Source organism: Rhinoderma darwinii, chromosome 1 (genome assembly GCF_050947455.1).
Source record: "Rhinoderma darwinii isolate aRhiDar2 chromosome 1, aRhiDar2.hap1, whole genome shotgun sequence".
Lineage (NCBI taxonomy): Eukaryota > Metazoa > Chordata > Amphibia > Anura > Rhinodermatidae > Rhinoderma > Rhinoderma darwinii.
The window spans coordinates 285,753,854-285,770,944 of NC_134687.1; the positions used below are offsets into that span (position 1 = coordinate 285,753,854).

At 42.0% G+C, this 17,091-nt stretch overlaps 1 protein-coding gene across 2 annotated transcripts in view; it reads left to right on the forward strand.

Moving 5' to 3' along the window:
* The window catches only part of GAK (cyclin G associated kinase), a 155,052-nt gene that overhangs the window by 47,183 nt on the left and 90,778 nt on the right, over positions 1 to 17,091 (forward strand). For both annotated transcript variants that reach the window (XM_075864649.1, XM_075864648.1), the window contains exons 13-16: positions 390 to 538; positions 5,532 to 5,654; positions 10,950 to 11,083; positions 15,247 to 15,441. In XM_075864649.1, coding sequence (XP_075720764.1) covers positions 390 to 538; positions 5,532 to 5,654; positions 10,950 to 11,083; positions 15,247 to 15,441 — 601 coding nt within the window. The remainder of the gene's footprint in view (positions 1 to 389; positions 539 to 5,531; positions 5,655 to 10,949; positions 11,084 to 15,246; positions 15,442 to 17,091) is intronic.

Genomic DNA, 17,091 nt, shown 5'->3' on the forward strand with positions numbered 1-17,091 from the left:
CCATTTGTCTAGGAGAAGTCTAGAATATTGTCTCCATACTTATTAGGAAGTCTTCTCTCTCGGTGTCATCCAGCTCTAAGCTTAAAGGGGTTGTCTAATGACAGACATTAATAGCTTATTCACAGGATATGCAGTAAATGTCTGAAAGATGCGTGTCTCACTTCCTTAGTCCCGCACCTATCTCCTGAACAGTGGTTCCCCGGCTCCGTCTCGCCTGGCTGGTTGGCGCATCCAGGCAGGGAATCCGTGTAGGGTAGCGCGGGATTCCAGAAACAGCCGCGCTTGCTGAGCTACACTCTTTCCAGAACTCCCATAGAACCAATTTCCGTTTTTTTTTGTTTTTTTTATACTACTTCAATACAATTGCTCTTGCGTTTTTTATGTTCTAGTGATGTCCTTTCCTGCTGAAGGTGTGGAATCTGCCTTAAAAAATAACATTGAAGATGTCCGTTTGTATCTGGATGCAAAGCATCCTGGGACTTATGCTGTTTATAATTTATGTTTGAAGAAATACCGACCTTCCAGGTTTCATAACCGGGTAAGTTGTACTAAACATATTATCTTGTCTGTATTGGACCATGATCGTATTCAGAACATAAATCAGTGGAGGTCTAACAGCTGGAACCCCCACAATCGCTAAAACAAAGGGGCTGTGGCGCATTTCCCTATATTTGACTTGACTTGGTAGATATATAGTCTGCCCGTTTTAGAACCTCACAGAAAGACCTCATATTCAATGAATATAATAAAAATAATTTCTGGCTGGTAAACTTACTTGATGATGATAATGTGGATATTCGTTACTTACAGCATCCAGTATAAGAATAGGTTATGGAATTGCATTGATTTCCAGCTGTCTTTTTTTTTTTTTTTTTTTTTTATTTATTTATTTTATTCTCCTTATTGCTCTTTTTTGTGAAGGAAATAACATTTTAAACCATAGGGTTGCCCCCTCTTTCTCCATATGGTCCTCTTAGGCTATGTTCACATGCACCGGAATTGCTGCTGTTTTTCCGCAGGCGAAAAATCTGCAGCATATACAGTAACAGCAAAGTGGCTGAGATTTTAAGAATTTCATCCACACGCTATGGAAAATTTCCGTGCAGGAAAAAAAGACCATACTTGACTCCCCTGGCGTTTCCATAACGACGCCTCACTTCTGCAACGTCTGGTCTCTCTTCTGCTGGCCTTCTGAGATGACATTTCATCCCATGTGACCGCTACAGCCAATCACAGCCTGAAGCGCTCACATGGGATAGAATGTCATCCTAGCAGGCCGGATGCAGAGAGACCAACTCTGGGAGCAAGGATGCGTTGCTATGGGAAAATATGCACCAAATGAAACATGATTCCGAACACTGAATTCCCTGCGGTACCTGGGTTGGATTTGCTACAGAGTTTTGCGTGGAAAATCAGACCTGTGTGAGCATAACCTAAAGCAGTCCAGTAGATTCAACTATTTTATTTGCAATATCCATTTTTAACTTTTTTTTTTTTAACAGGTGGACCACAGCTGGAGTTCATTTCGTCAGACCTTTATTGTGGTTATGCTGTGGGTTATATAATATTCCTTTAGTAGAAGCTAAATTTAATTAAAAACCTATTCAATGCATAATGTCCTTTTTCTAATGATAATATTAAACGGGGAAATTATTTGGAGCCGATCACTGATAACCAATGGGACAACACTTTACAATCCACACCTAAACTTTCCCTGTGTGAGGCCGAACGCCTTTCTCCAATATTTATTTTGTTCAGTGTACAAAATCCCCTCCCTCCTTCGGAAAATAGGGATCATAGCAGATTCAAACTGCCTGAGATATGGAGGAAGCTCACCTGGAGTGCATAGAAGTTGGTGCATATTGAAGTGGGGTGTTAGATATTGTAAGAATGGTATACACTGTTAAATTTATCTACGTAATTCTCACAACAGACCCAACTGGCACATCCTCAGATCTGCAGGGAAATTAACACTCCAGGTATACAGAGGATACTTTATCCGGCTAGGAAACCTATTTCCACCCACTAGATACAACCAAATCCCCCTACTGTTAGTGAAAGTATTTCCAAAATGAATAACACTATTAGACTGGAATGAGGGATATTATCTACTGGGGGCTATGTGCTATACGACATGCTTTATTTAGCGGCTCAAACGTTAGTTGATTCCCAACTTCCCTCACTACCGGCATATACGTATATACTAGTGCTTACTGCAAAACTGGCTTTTATCATTAGTCTCATTGGAAAGACACAGACCGAGGGTATATGCTGTTGCCACTAGGAGGCATGACACAAAAATAAAAATGTACCCCCCCCCCCCCCTAAATTATTTACCTCTTTTTACAGCTAGTCAGTGTTGGCTTGGTCTCTGTAGGAGGTAGAAACTCCTGCTGGTACAGTAGGCTGCCTTTGCCATTTATATGCGTTTTTTTTTTTTTTCCCTTCCAATGTGGAAACGGGTCACGCTGCCCCCTACTTCCCGCAGACGTCTGGCGGGCGCTCAGTGTTTCTAAGCACTGTTGTCTCACTGCCATTCTGAAGAAGTGGGACTAGAGCACAAGCTCCTTTGTCGTCCACTAGCCAAATGGGTGTCTCACCTCACCGCAACTGGCATCTTTGTTCTAGGGGAATTTCAGATCTTGGCCCCATCATGGGAGGACAATCTGGCCAGTCTACAAATCGCTCTGGATACCCTGACTCGCTTCGGATGCATTGTCCGGCAGTCCAAGTACTGTCTGACTCCTTGTAGGAGACTTTTATTTTCTTGGGGAATGATATTCGATATTGGATCGGCTCAGGTGTCCCTCCGGAGAAAGGATCCACTCTGTGGCAGGGCATTCCCACCTATCTCCGCTTTTGTATGATGGTTCTGGGCAGCATGGTGGCTTCCATCAAAGCCATTCCCTTTGCCCAGTTTCACACACATCCACTTCAGAGGGTGATCCTCTCTTGTTGGAAGCGCTCTCTGGACTGCCAAATACTACTTGACCCTCCGATGGCCTCTCCTGTGGTGGCTCTTCTCCCAGGGGATCCTGGCCGCCTTTGAGTTTGTGGAGGTGCCCTGACTATCAGTCACGAACAGGTCGGCCCAGGGAAATTAACCCTTCATCACAAAGGTGTTAGAACAAATTTTTTGTTCAAGGTCTGCTTGCTGGCGTTTCGACTCAATTGCTAAGTTCTTCATTTCCTATTCCATTTCCTATCTTATGTCTAGGGATCCGGAGACATAAGCAGTTGGGGCTCTGGTGACCCCATGGGATCACTTCACCCTAATATACTTGTATTCCCCTATTCCTCCTCTTAGGCTCCACAGGAAGATCACGGGCGAGATTCAAGGAATCCCCGTCGCACCACACCATTGTTGGAACACCAGCGTGGTGGCACTACTGGCAGATGTTCCCTGGCGCTACGTTTTAAGGGCGTGACTCTTTGCTTATCGCAGCGGGTGGTCCACACCATGTTGAAGGCTCAGTAGCCCTCTACAGCTTGTGTTTATCACTGCACTTGGGAAATCTATTTGTGGTTGTCTGAGGATGGGCATATTCCTCCCTTTTGGTTTTCTCCTTTCCCCGCTTCTGGCGTTCCTCCAGGAAGGGTTGGATCGTGGTCTTGCCGCCCGCTCTCTAAAAAAGGACAAATTTCTCTGAACCGATGTTTGGACTTTCTTACAGTAGGTTGCCCATGTTATGCCTTACTATTGGCCCTTTTCTTCATTTTGGAATCTCACTTTCGTTTCTACCATTGAGTCTTATCCGTTTGAACCTCTTTGTGAGATCTCATCTTTTCTGTTCTTCTGGCTGTGTCCTCGATTTGAACGGGTCTCTGAGCTGACAGCCCCGGCTTGTCAACCGCCGTATTTAATTGCCCTCCATCAGGATGAGGTGGTGCTCCACACTCTGACCTCCTTTTTGACAAAAGTGGTGTCCTTTCACCTTCACGAGGGTATCGTTCTGCTGTCCTTCTGCATGTCTCGGGTCCATCTAAAGGAATGCTCTCCTCACAATTTGGCGGTATTCTGCCTTGCGGGTCAATCTTTCGTAAACCTACTCTTCTGCAAATCCATCTACTGGTTCGTGGTTCTGGAGGGTCAGAGGAAGGTTTTGGTAGCCTAAAAGGCTACAATCGCGCGATTGCGCTGGCTAGCTATTGGCAAGGTCTACCAGTTAAAGAGAAAGGAACCCCTATTCCAGATCATGGCCCATTGCACTAGGGCGGTTTGTGTGTGCTTCCTAGTCTGTCATCAAGCTTCTGTACTTCAGCTGTGCAAGGAGGCTACCTGTTCATCTACTAAAAGTAGTTCTACAGAGTGTACACTTTTGTGTCCGCAGAAGCTTCCCTCGGTCGCATGGTATTGCAGGCATCTGTGGAGTAGATACTTTCGTCCCTTCTTCTTCGGTTCTTACCCATGTGGACTTCTTTAGGCTGTCCCACAGTGTTTCCCTTAATGGACTGGACAAGAAAAGGATTTTATTCTCGAGTACTCAAAATACACTAATTTTTTTTCCCGATCGTCTCACTGAGGGATAGAGACACTGGGGTATCCCTAAGCTCCCATCCTATTTTGTTATGAAGGGTGTCCATTGGACATGGTTTTCTTCCCTGGTTCTGATATATTTTTATTACTTTGAGTACTGCTTTTCCTACTGATTATGTACAAACTGACTAGCTTAGTGCCTGTGGAATGGGCCAACATTTTTTTTTTTGCGCATAGTACAATGATTAATTATGCTGCTCAGGGATAATGTTGTAGGTGTGTATGTGTATGTGTATATGTATGTATGTATGTATGTGTGTGTGTGTGTGTATATATATATATCATTTATTTTTATTCATCAATGGGCAAAGGTTCTATATGTCTACACCACCACCCTTTTGGGTGTCCTGTGCTGTTGTATATTTAGAATTTAAAGGGGTTATTCACTCTCAGAAAATTTTATTTTTTAATTGATATGCAATTTTCCAATATAAGTTCTGTATTCCTTACGGTTTAAGGTCTCTGGTGGTTGTTCAGTAGGAGCTTTCATTGTTTTTACTTCTAGTGGATAAAGCTCTGTCTGTAGTAATGTACAGACAGATGCATGGCTCCTTGTGGTTCCAGTATGTGTATCAGGGCTGTGTCTTTTAATGATCCCATGGACAGAATTGTTTCCATTGTAGTATACACAATGAATGTTACTTCTGAATAACGACAAGTAGAGATGTGAGGAATTATTACAGAAAGTATATTGGAAAATAGTTTAACTTTTTTTTAATTATACAAAAGAGAACATTAATTTCTTAAACCGGGTAACACCTTTAAGTATGTAAATTGCTAATGTGCTGTTGAAATGCATGTCTAGTGACACTGTTGCCTGATATAAGTTAATGTGGCGGTCTCAAGTGGGAGGGGTGGGGGTTTTGTCGTTTTATGTCAGGAATGTTTGTGTTATTAGCGCTAACAAAATGGAAAACTAAACTTGCTCTAAAAATAAAAAAAAGTATTTTGTTTTAAAATTATTTTTTTTGCATTACATGTTTCCTTTGCACAGGTTTCTGATTGTGGTTGGCCTGGAAGGCGTGCCCCAAATCTCATGAACCTCTACAGCATCTGTAAAAATATGCACTTGTGGCTGAAACAAAATCCCAAAAATGTTTGCATTGTACACTGTCTTGTAAGTAGATCTTCTTCTTTCCTGCTTTAGACTAGGACTATACATCCATGTTCCCTGTGTGGCATGATATGCATATATAGTTTGCAACAATATCCCCTAACAGATAAAACGGTGCTTCACAGCAGTCACAGGCAGGGCAACAAGCTGCTGCCTTTATTTCACGGATCCCTTAGTATTGCTACCAGTGTAAACCAGGTACAGTAGAAGAAAGTTGGCACTACTAGTCTGACTTTGAGGTAGGGAACAGATATGTAGAACAAATGAAACCGGAGTTTCTTATCGAAACCTTGGGCAGTGCTCCGTAAAAAACAGGGAAAGCAGTCTTTTTTTTTTTATGTGAGGAAAGTGAAATTACGGCACTCGCCCATGTGGTTGTATTTCTTCCTTTTATTGTGGCATCCAGCAAAAAGTTAAAAGCGTTCAAGAGAGGAAATAGCAGATTGCATGGCAGGTTACAGCCTGTTTTGCGCTAAGAGTAGCGCTTCTTCTGACCTAGAAAACTATTGCTGGCGGCGTTCTTTTATACTGCCATCAGCTGAACTTCCTTAGTAACGCGTGTAGCAACAGTGAACGACCCCTTTTTACACACCCCTTTATGCTAACCAATCTAGAGAGGAGAAAAATTCTAATTTCGTCCTGGCAAGACAGGCACTCAAAATCCCACGTCATGACTTGATTACGTCAGCAATGCCGTTAGAGAGAGAGCATCTCTATTACGGCTGTGTGGAAGTCAATGCTATAATATATAGCTTGAAGTTTTTTTGGGGGGTGGAGCTAAGGAATAGGGAAACTCTGCAATCCCTGCCCACAAATGCGTCATATGACAATGTTGGGGGTCAGGGAGACGAGGGCTGAATCTAGCCCCTTTTTTGTGTGATTACTTAGCATCGCATAAATTACAACGCATACTCGAAGGTAAGAAGACCCAAAATACCTAGATAAACATGGGGCAGTGATATATGAACAGTACTAACCTATTTGGTAGAACCCAAGGTGAATTACCTTTTTTTGGTTTATAATCCGTTCACTGTCCCTTTACAGAGCGTGGGGGTACACTGTTACACATACAAGTGAAATTAAAATGCAAAACATATCTAAATATTTAGCAAATTTAAACACCATAAAATAAGCACAAAAACTATTACAAAACAACTGCCATTTCCTTTTTGGCATTTAAACCGGCAGGTCCCATCGCATTAGAACGTATAATCCATCCTGCTTCTTTTCTAAGTAGAATCTTATGTCTATAACCTTCATTTACTGGAATTTGGACTTGCTCAATACCTGAAAACCTGAGAGAGGAGAAATCTCCTCTATGAGCATTTCTCATATGATCGATTAATCTCTGAGCTCCTTCTCCTGTTATAATCTCTTTACAATGCTCTCTAAATCTGACATACAAGCATCTAACGGTTTTTCCTATATAAAAACGGCCACAAGGACAGAAAATGATATACACAACAAATTGAGTCTTACAACTGATGAGCTGTTGTACTTTTTGTATAATACCTTCAAAATTCTAAGTTTTAGCTTGGAGGTTAAATTTGCAATGGGTGCAATTTCCGCAACGATAGTTCCCTTTTGCGATTAGTGTTTCAAGCCAATTGTCCTTCGGTTCAGAGAACTTACTACGGACCAGCTCATCTTTTTTTGTTTTACTTCGTGTGAAGGCGGTTAAGGTTTTTTTAGGGCTACATTTCTCAAGCTAGAATCCCCTTCAATGAGGTGCCAATGTCTAAAAATCTATTTTTTTAATATTATTTAAAGAGGCTCTGTCACCACATTATAAGTGGCCTATATTGTACATGATGTGATCGGTGCTGTAATGTAGATAACAGCAGTATAAAAATATCATTTTTGATGGAGTTATGACCTATATTAGCTTTATGCTAATGAGTTTCTTAATGGACAACTGGGCGTGTTTTACTTTTTGACCAAGTGGGAGTTGTGGAGAGAAGTGCATGACGCTGAACAATCAGCATCATACACTTCTCTCCATTCATTTACACAGCAGCATTGTGTTCTTACTAGAACATGATGTGCACATACACACACACACACACACACACACACACACACACACACACACACACACACACACACACGTTAATCAAGTGTTCGGACAATGAATATACATTCGGTTATTCGCCTGTTTGATGAATGATTCATCAGTATCATTTATCCGTCTTAATCTTATAAATTGACCGTATCAAACTGCTCTCTTGACGACATGAGGGTGAAAACTATCATATCGTAGACGTGAACCTACTATTAATCTCGTTGGTGTCACTCAGATAATCAACAAAATAGTTAAAATCTATTTCTGTACTGGACCAGACCATAAAAATATTGTCTACGAATCCTAGAAGTAATTTGATCAGGAAAGGATTTAAGTGGGTGGTGATTTACCCATCTTCAAAGACCCATAGAAAAATATTACCAGAAGTGCCAGTCGGGAGTACCCATATAGCAGTACCATTATTTTGTATGTACCAAGTATCATGAAACTTAAAGGCATTATGAGGCAGAATGAAATTAAGTGCATCACAGACAAAGGTAGTGTAGTTTTCACTCTTCATTGTTGGAGAGAACCTTTCTAACTGTTTCAACACCCGTGTCGTGAGGCATTCTAGTATAAAGGCTCTCAATGTCAATAGAGGTCAAATAGAAATTATCTTCCCAAGTAAAATTCTTAAGGAAATCATTAGTATCTTTTAAGTAGGCTGGAATTTTTTGCAGGGATGGCTTTTAAAAGCCAATCGATATAGATTTAGAAAGGGGCTCCTGAGACAATCAGGCGGCCCGCTGGATTATTGTGTGTTTTATGTATTTTAGGTAAAAAATACCATGTTGGTTTAGAAGGAAACTCCGGATATAACTTCTTTTTTTTTTTTTGGCCGTTTCCCGTGACCAACAGCCATTTTCTAAATTTTTCCTTAAAAAGGATTGTAATTTTATCTGAAATTTACATCTTTTAATTTTGAATAAGTGTTTGTGTCGGACAGTTGTCTAAAGGCTTCAAAGAGGTAGCATTCTTTAGTCATGAGGACTGTAGTACCACCCTTATGTGCCTTCTTTATTATAACGTTATCCATTTTTTTTCAATGAGATCAGTGCCCTTTCCCCTTTTTTGATATTAGTTGTTTTTTATATAGGATCGACTCCACCTCATTTTTTACAGCTGAGGAGAAGAGATCTAGACTGCTGCCTGACGCTATAGGGGGTCAAAAAGTAGAGGTTGTTACACCCTTAAAATGTTAAATTCCAGTAGTTTTGTGCCTAATCTCGATACCTTCAAACATTACTTGAGAACCCCCCAGATGAAGGCAAACTTTTTCGGGCTCTGATAAATTCTCATTTACACTGAAGCCTAACCGGTCCACCTGACATGGTATTTCACATTCCTTTCTAATGTTGGAGTTATCTGTTGGTAAATTAGTGTTTTATACAAATTAAAGAGGCTCTGTCACCACATTATAAGTGGCCTATATTGTACATGAAGTGATTGGCGCTGTAATGTAGATAACAGCAGTGGTTTTTTATTTAGAGTTTCTTAATGACTAACTGGGCGTGTTTTACTTCTTGACCAATTGGGCGTTGTGGAGAGAAGTGTATGACGCTGACCAATCAGCGTCCTACACTTCTCTCCATTCATTTACTCTGCACATAACGATATAGCTATATCGCTATGTGCAGCCACATACACAAACACTAACATTACTGCAGTGTCCTGACAATGAATATACATTACCTCCAGCCAGGACGTGATGTGTATTAGGAATCCTGACCACTTCTGTAGCGTCTCTGTGGTTTACAGCATAGCAGGCGTAGTCTCGCTTGTCATTCACAGCGAGATCTCGTTGTGCTGTGCTGTAAATCAGAGACGCTACAGAAGTGGTCAGGATTCTGAATACACACAACGTCCTGGCTGGAGGTAATGTATATTCATTGTCCGGACACTGCAGTAATGTTATAGTGTGTGTATATGAGGCTGCACATAGCGATATAGCTATATCGCTATCTGCAGCTTAAATGAATGGGGAGAAGTGTATGATGCTGATTGGTCAGTGTCATACACTTCTCTCAACAACGCCCACTTGGCCAAAAAGTAAAACACGCCCAGTTGTCCATTAAGAAACTCATTAGCATAAAGCTAATCTAGGTCATAACTCTGTCAAAAATGATCGTTTGTTACCCCAATCAGAATTTTCCTAGATCAAAATCTTTATCTCTAAGGAATTTATCTTTTTTTTCCTTTTCTTTTATCTTCTTGGATGGGGATAAGCTTTTTTTTTTTTTTTTTTTCTTCTAACTTCTTAAAGAAGTCATTAATTTGTTGTGCAGTAAGCCTGGTTCTGAGTTCCAGTTTAGCTTTGCAAATCTCAGTTGTAATTTGTTCATACTCCTTTTTAGTTTCTTTTTCGAATAATCTTCACCAGATTCAGCGAGTGGATTAAGTGGGCTTTTCTTTCCACTCTGCCTGGAAGACCATATCGTCTTGATAAAGAGAAGCTTGCTTAAAGGCTCTCAGGCCCCTAGGGGCTCGGTTACAGGAAATATATGATTGTAGCGAGTTTATAGTCTAGAAAAGACGCACTTCCTTCTCAGAGAGTTGATGGATTCTGCCATGAAGGGTTTTAGTGCTTATTACTTGTAATTCCTCACTCGAGTTACAAAGTGAAAAAAAATGCATCTGCGTCCTCCCTTCCGGCTTTAAAAGCGAATTCTTGAGAGCCTCCTGCAATTTCCATATTGCTGTCTGTATTCACTCTGGTATCCATACCGGACGTATTGTGCTCGATCTTAAAGAACGGTCAATCAATATAAGCCAGGTACAGTAGAAGAAAGTATGGCACTTTAGTCAGTCTAGTATTGCAACCAGTGTAAAATTCTGCATAAATAAAGAAGTTCTATCCCCTTGAATTCAGCATTCTTCCGACAATAATAATAATAATAATAATCCACAATGCTTTTTTTTCATACAGATGTCGCAGCTGTCACCACCTTTTTGTGGCAGAGACACTGAAATTAGCGTTATAAGTGTTGCGTAGATGAGGTGTACTTTGTGCCTGCCAAAGACATACGGTGTCTAACCCCACCCTCCCACTGCTCATTGACCGTTTTCTCCCTATGGACAGTAATAGCGGGAAAACCGGTCAATCAGGGGTTGGGATTGTCACCTCATGAATATGCTGGACAGTCCCTCACAACAATTCTTTCTTTTTTTTGTTATAACTTTTGATTTGCCAAGGAGATATACAGTGTCCAGTTCTATACTAAATCTTTGTGTTTTAGGATGGACGAGCCGCGTCCGCTGTTGTGGTATGTTCCTTCCTGTGCTTCTGCCGCCTTTTTACCACTGCTGAAGCTGCTGTGTATATGTTTAGCATGAAGAGATGTCCGCCTGGCATCTGGTCTTCTCATAAAAGGTATATTTTTAGATTATTTATGATTAAAAACTTGTGGATAATTTAAAGCACAGTATTTATAAGTAGTTTTTTTTTTAACTACGTTCTTAGAAGCCAAGCTCCCTTCTATATGTTAGACCATTTGGTGTGTGCATTTGCTACGTGAGCTGTCATAGAGGAGTTGGTTGGGGTGACTGGCTGTTGTGCTACTATTTCTTCATACCATATTAGGTATAACTACACTTTAAGATACTATAGCACAGAGGATGTAGATATTTGATTTTGGGTGCATTTTATAACTTTTTTTTTTTCTGTATGTGGACTGGATCTATTCTATTGACATTTTAGTGATCACATAATTAGAAATAAACATTGCATTCCTTAACCCCTTAATGACCAGCCTATTTTGGACCTTAACCCCTTAGTGACCACTAATACGCCTTTTTACGTCGGTCACTAATGGGCTTTAGGCTAGGCTGACGCCTTTTCACGTCAGCCTAGTCTAAGTCCTGCACGGGTCTCCCGTGCAGGCAGGAGCCGGGGCTCTGCTGTCTGATGACAGCTGAGCTCCTGCTCCAACGCCCGCGATCGAAGTTTACTTCGATCGCGGCCGTTTAACCCGTTAAATGCCGCCGTCAATAGCGACCGCAGCATTTAACTTTGTTTACAGAGGGAGTGCGCTCCCTCTGTCACCCATCGGCGGCCCGCGAATGAAATCGCGGGTCTCCGATGGGGTGTCATGGCAGCCGGGGGCCTGATAAAAGCCCCCAGGTCTGCCCTGGACATATTCCTGTTAGGACGCGCCGGAGGCACGTCCTAACAGATTGCCTGTCAGATTTACACTGACAGGCAATAATGCTCTGGTATACGAAGTATACCAGAGCATTATAGCAGCGATCTGAAGATCACATAGTAAAGTCCCCTAGTGGGACTAGTAAAATCAGTCATCAAAGTGAAATAAAGATTATTAATAAAAAGTACAGTAAAAAAATAAATCCATTTTTTTCCATAAAAAGTGGTTTTATTTAGTAAAAGTGTAAAAAAAAAAAAAAGTCCACATATGTGGTATCGCCGCGACCGTAATTACTCCATTAATAAAGTTAATATGTAATTTAAACCGCAAAGTGTACACCGTTAAAAAAAACGCAAAAAACCATGGCGAAATTGCAATTTTTTTCCATTGCCCCCCAAAAAAGTCATAATAAAAATGAATCAATAAGTCCCATGCACCCCAAAACAGTACCATTCAAAACTACGTCTCGTCCCGCAGAAAACAAGCCCAAAAAATCACAACATTGATGGAAAAATAAAAAAGTTACGGCTCTTGGAAAGCGACGATGCAAAAACAAATAATTTTAGTTCAAAAGTGTTTTTATTGTGCAAAAGTCGTAAAACATAAAAAAAACGCCACATATGTGGTATCGCCGTAATCGTACCGACCCATAGAATAAAGGTAACATGTTATTTACGTCGCATAGTGAACGGCGTCAATTTAAAAACGCATAGAACAATGGCGGAATTTCAGGGTTTTTTTATAATCCCCCCCCCCCAAAAGGGTTAATAAAAGTTAATATAAAAATTATATGTACCCAAAAATGGTGCTATTAAAAAGCACAACTAATCCCGCAAAAAACAAGTCCTCATACAGCTATGTAGACGAAAAAATAAAAACGTTATAGCTCTTTGAATGCGACTATAGAAAAACGAATAAAATAGCTTGGTCATTAGGGCCTAAAATGGGCTGGTCACTAAGGGGTTAATGACCGAGGCCATTTTTTAAGTTTTTCCATCGTCTCATTCCAAGAGCTATAACGTTTTTATATTTGCGTCGACATAGCTATATAAGGTCTTGTTTTTTTCGGGACAAGTTGTACTTTTCAATAGCACCATTTTGGGGGACATATTATTTATTGATTAACTTTTATTAACTTTAATTTGGGGGGAAATAGAAAAAAACCTGAAATTTCGCCACTCTTTTTCGCGTCTTAAATCTACGCCGTTTACCGTGTGATATAAATAACACAATAACTTTATTCAGTGGGTTGTTACGATTGCAACGATACCAAATTTGTATAGTTTTTGTATGTTTTACTACTTTTACACAGTAAAAACGCTTTTTTTTCAAAATTATTTGTTTTTGTGTCTCCATATTTGAAGAGCCATACCGTTTTTATTTTTTCGCCGATGCGGTTCTATGAGGGCTTTTTTTTTGCGGGAAGACTTGTAGTTTTTATTGGTACCATTTTGGAGTAGATGCGACTTTTTGATCACTTTTTATCACATTTTTTTAAAGTCAGGATTCACAGAAAACAGCAATTTTTCCATAGTTTTTTATTCCATTTTTTACGGCGTTCACCGTGCGGGTTAAATAATGTAATAGAGTTATAGTCGGGGTCGTTACGGACGCGGCGATACCAAATATGTGTAACTTTTTTACTTTATTTTGTTTTTTTAATAGTAAAGCAGTTTGTAAGGAGAAAAGCTGGGTTTTTCATTTTTTTTCACATTTTTTTTTAAATTAACTTTATTAAACTTTTTTTTCACTTTTTTAGTAGTCCCATTAGGGGACTATAATATGCGATTCTGCGATCGCATTTATAATACACTGCAATACTTTTGTATTGCAGTGTATTACTGCCTGTCCTTTTAAAACGGACAGGCATCTGCTAGGTCATGCCTGCGGCATGATATAGCAGGCATTCACTCCAGGCAGACCTGGGGGCCTTTATTAGACCCCCGGCTGCCATTGGAGACACAGACACTCGGCGATCGTATCGCTGGGTGTCGGTGGGGGAGAGAGGGAGCTCCCTCCCTCTCTCCAAAACCACTCAGATGCGGTGCTCGCTATTGTGCACCACATCTGCGAGGTTAAACGGGTGAGATCGATACTAAGGGTGAGAGCAGGGAGATTTGACAGCTCCCTGCTCTGTAAACTTATTCCGATGCCGCAACGTAAAAAGTCTATGGCATCGGAATAAGGCCCGTTAGTGACCGACGTAGAAACACGATGGACCGGTCACTAACGGGTTAAATGGGTTGTCCAGTCATAAGAAACTGATGGCCTATCATAAAGATAGGCAATAAACATCTGATCGGTGTGGGTCTGACTTCCAACACCCACGCCGATTAGCTGTTTTGAGGGGCTGTTGCCCGCGTACAAGTGCTGCTTCCCATTCATTTCTTGCCTGCTTGTACTGTGAATCACCGACACACTTGTAGTGGCGGTTCACCATGTTCGTCTTGTCCCATTTGTTTGAGTGGGGTAAGTCTGTATTACTGCAAACCGCCGCTACAAGTGTGTCGGCGTTCACAGTACGAGCAGTGACCATAATGAAGGGGAAGCAGTGCTCACATGAGTGCCGCGGCCCCTTCAAAACATCTGATCGGTAGCGGTGCCGGAAGTCGGACCCACACCAATCAGCTATTTGTATTCATTGCTTATGACTGGACAACCCCTTTAAAAGACTGACTTAAGGTATGTTCACACAGAGTTTTTTGGCGAGTTTTTTGAAGCGGAAACCGCGCCGCAAAACTCTTCAAAAACCGGCCGAAAATGCCTCCTATTGATTTCAATGGGAGGCAGAGGCAGTTTTCTCCCGCGAGCGGTAAATCCGGCTCACGGGAGAAAGAAGGGACATGCCCTATCTTTGCGCGATTACGCCTCTGACCTCCCATTGGCATCAATGGGAGGCAGAGAAAGCGTATTTTGCGGCGGAATTTTGAGGCAGATTTTCCGCTTGCAAAAAACTCTATGTGAACCCGGCCTGAGGTCGGATTTATAAATACATGCACACGTCACCACTAGCCCAATCCTCTCATCATACTAATTGTGTTACTATTGGAGAGAGAGAATTATTGTGGAGCTATACATGATTTTTGCACAGCTATTTGCAGAATTCTGCACAAGGAATTTACATTGTGGTCTACTTATTTCTTTATCACATTTCCATTAAACGTAGTAAGCAACTTGATGTAAACAATTACTGCACAACTGTAAGAAAGTGTACATTTTAGAGGTTTCAGGGTTTCCTGGTTTGTATGTGCACTCAGGGTAAACCCATACAATCTGTTCTGATTTACGGTATTTACTTGCTTTGGGCTCTATTCTAACATATCTGTTTGTTTTGTCTTAAAAAATCTAATTTCGTGCTAATGAGCCAAAAACATCTTCCTTCTTCTCCTAGATATATAGAATACATGTGTGATATGATGGCAGAGGAGCCAATAATTCCTCATAGTAAGCAGATTCTCATCAAGGCCATAGTTATGACTCCAGTACCACTGTTCAGCAAGTTGCGCAATGGCTGCCGGCCCTTCTGTGAAGTGTATGTTGGTGATGAGAGAGTGGCAACTACATCTCAAGAATATGATAAAATGAGGTAAGCATATTATATTAGAAAAAACAAATACATGTGGTTTCCCAGTGGTAAATGTCTTGTGAGGCTTATTGCATGGTCTTCACACTTCTAATAACTTCGTCGGTCATATATGGGGGCATGGCTCCCAAGTGCCCTGACTCGCCATCCTGACTTGCCAGCCACTATCCTGCACAGAACCGCAACCAGACTTTTTTTTTTTTTCCAGTGCTTGAACAAAGCCTCAGCATCCATACCCTTTCAGACAGCAAGAGTGGATGTCGCTAATGCCTCTGCCTTCTCCTGCCCGGTACATCTGCCGGTAATATCCCGCAGCTCTGCTTGAGCTTTTTTTCCTGGGTTCACACGAGCATGTTACAACCGTAATGGACGGAACGTATTTCGGCCGCAAGTCTCGGACCGAACACACTGCAGGGAGCCGGGCTCCTAGCATCATAGTTATGTACGATGCTAGGAGTCCCTTCCTCTCCGTGGAACTACTGTCCCATACGGAAAACATGATTACAGTACGGGACAGTTGTCCCGCAGCGAGGCAGGGACTCCTAGCGTCGTACAGAACTATGATGCTAGGAGCCCGGCTCACAGGACTGTGTTCGGTCCGGTACTTGCGGCCGAAATACGTTCCGTACATTACGGACGTAACATGGTTGTGTGAACCCAGCCTGACACAAACTGCCAGAAACAAGGCCCATACCATCCCTGCCCAACGTGGGGTCATCGGCGGGGATTTGACATGGCGACGATGTGCTTGAGTAGATTTGAGGGCCTGGATCTTGCTCTCCTCTCACTGTAGACTCCCAACAGGGTGTAACAACCTTCCAACACCTGCAGCAGGGATTATAGGGTCTCCTATACATTTAGTTGCAGAAGTGCAGTCTGTTGGAAAGATATCCCCTCACCCACTGACTTGTGATCATTGTGAGCACTCCTTTGGCCGCTTCCAAATTGCTGCCCTAAAGTCACACAGTAAGGGGAGATTCACACGAGCGTTGCGTTTTTGCGCGCGCAAACAACGCGGCGTTTTGCGAGCGCAAAAACCATTTGACAGCTGCGTGTGTCATGCGTGTCTGATGCGCGGCTGCGTGATTTTCGCGCAGCCGGCATCATAGAGATGAGGCTTGTCGACGCCCGTCACTGTCCAAGGTGCTGAAAGAGCTAACTCTTTCAGCACCCTTGACAGTGAATGCCGAACACAACAGCGAAAAACCTGTTAAAAAAAAAGATAAAGTTCCTACTTACCGAGAACTTCCCGGCCGTTGCCTTGGTGACGCGTCCTTGGTGACGCGTCCTTGGTGACGCGCCTCTCTTGACATCGGGCCCCACCTCCCTGGAAGACGCGGCAGTCCAAGTGACCGCTGCAGCCTGTGATTGGCCTGTGATTGGCTGGAGCTGTCACTTGAACTGAAGTGTCATCCCGGGAGGTCGGACTGCAGGAAGGAGACAGGAGTAATCGGTAAGTTAGAACTTCGTTTTTTTTTACAGGTTCATGTATTTTGGGATCGCAAGTCACTGTCCATGGTGCTGAAACAGTTTAACTCTTTCAGCACCATGCACAGTGAATCTCTCCCGACGTCGCGGACCGGAAATTTTTTTGCCGGGTTCGGCCAAAACGAGTTTGGCCGAACCCGGTGAAGTTTGCCTCGGTTGTCGGGG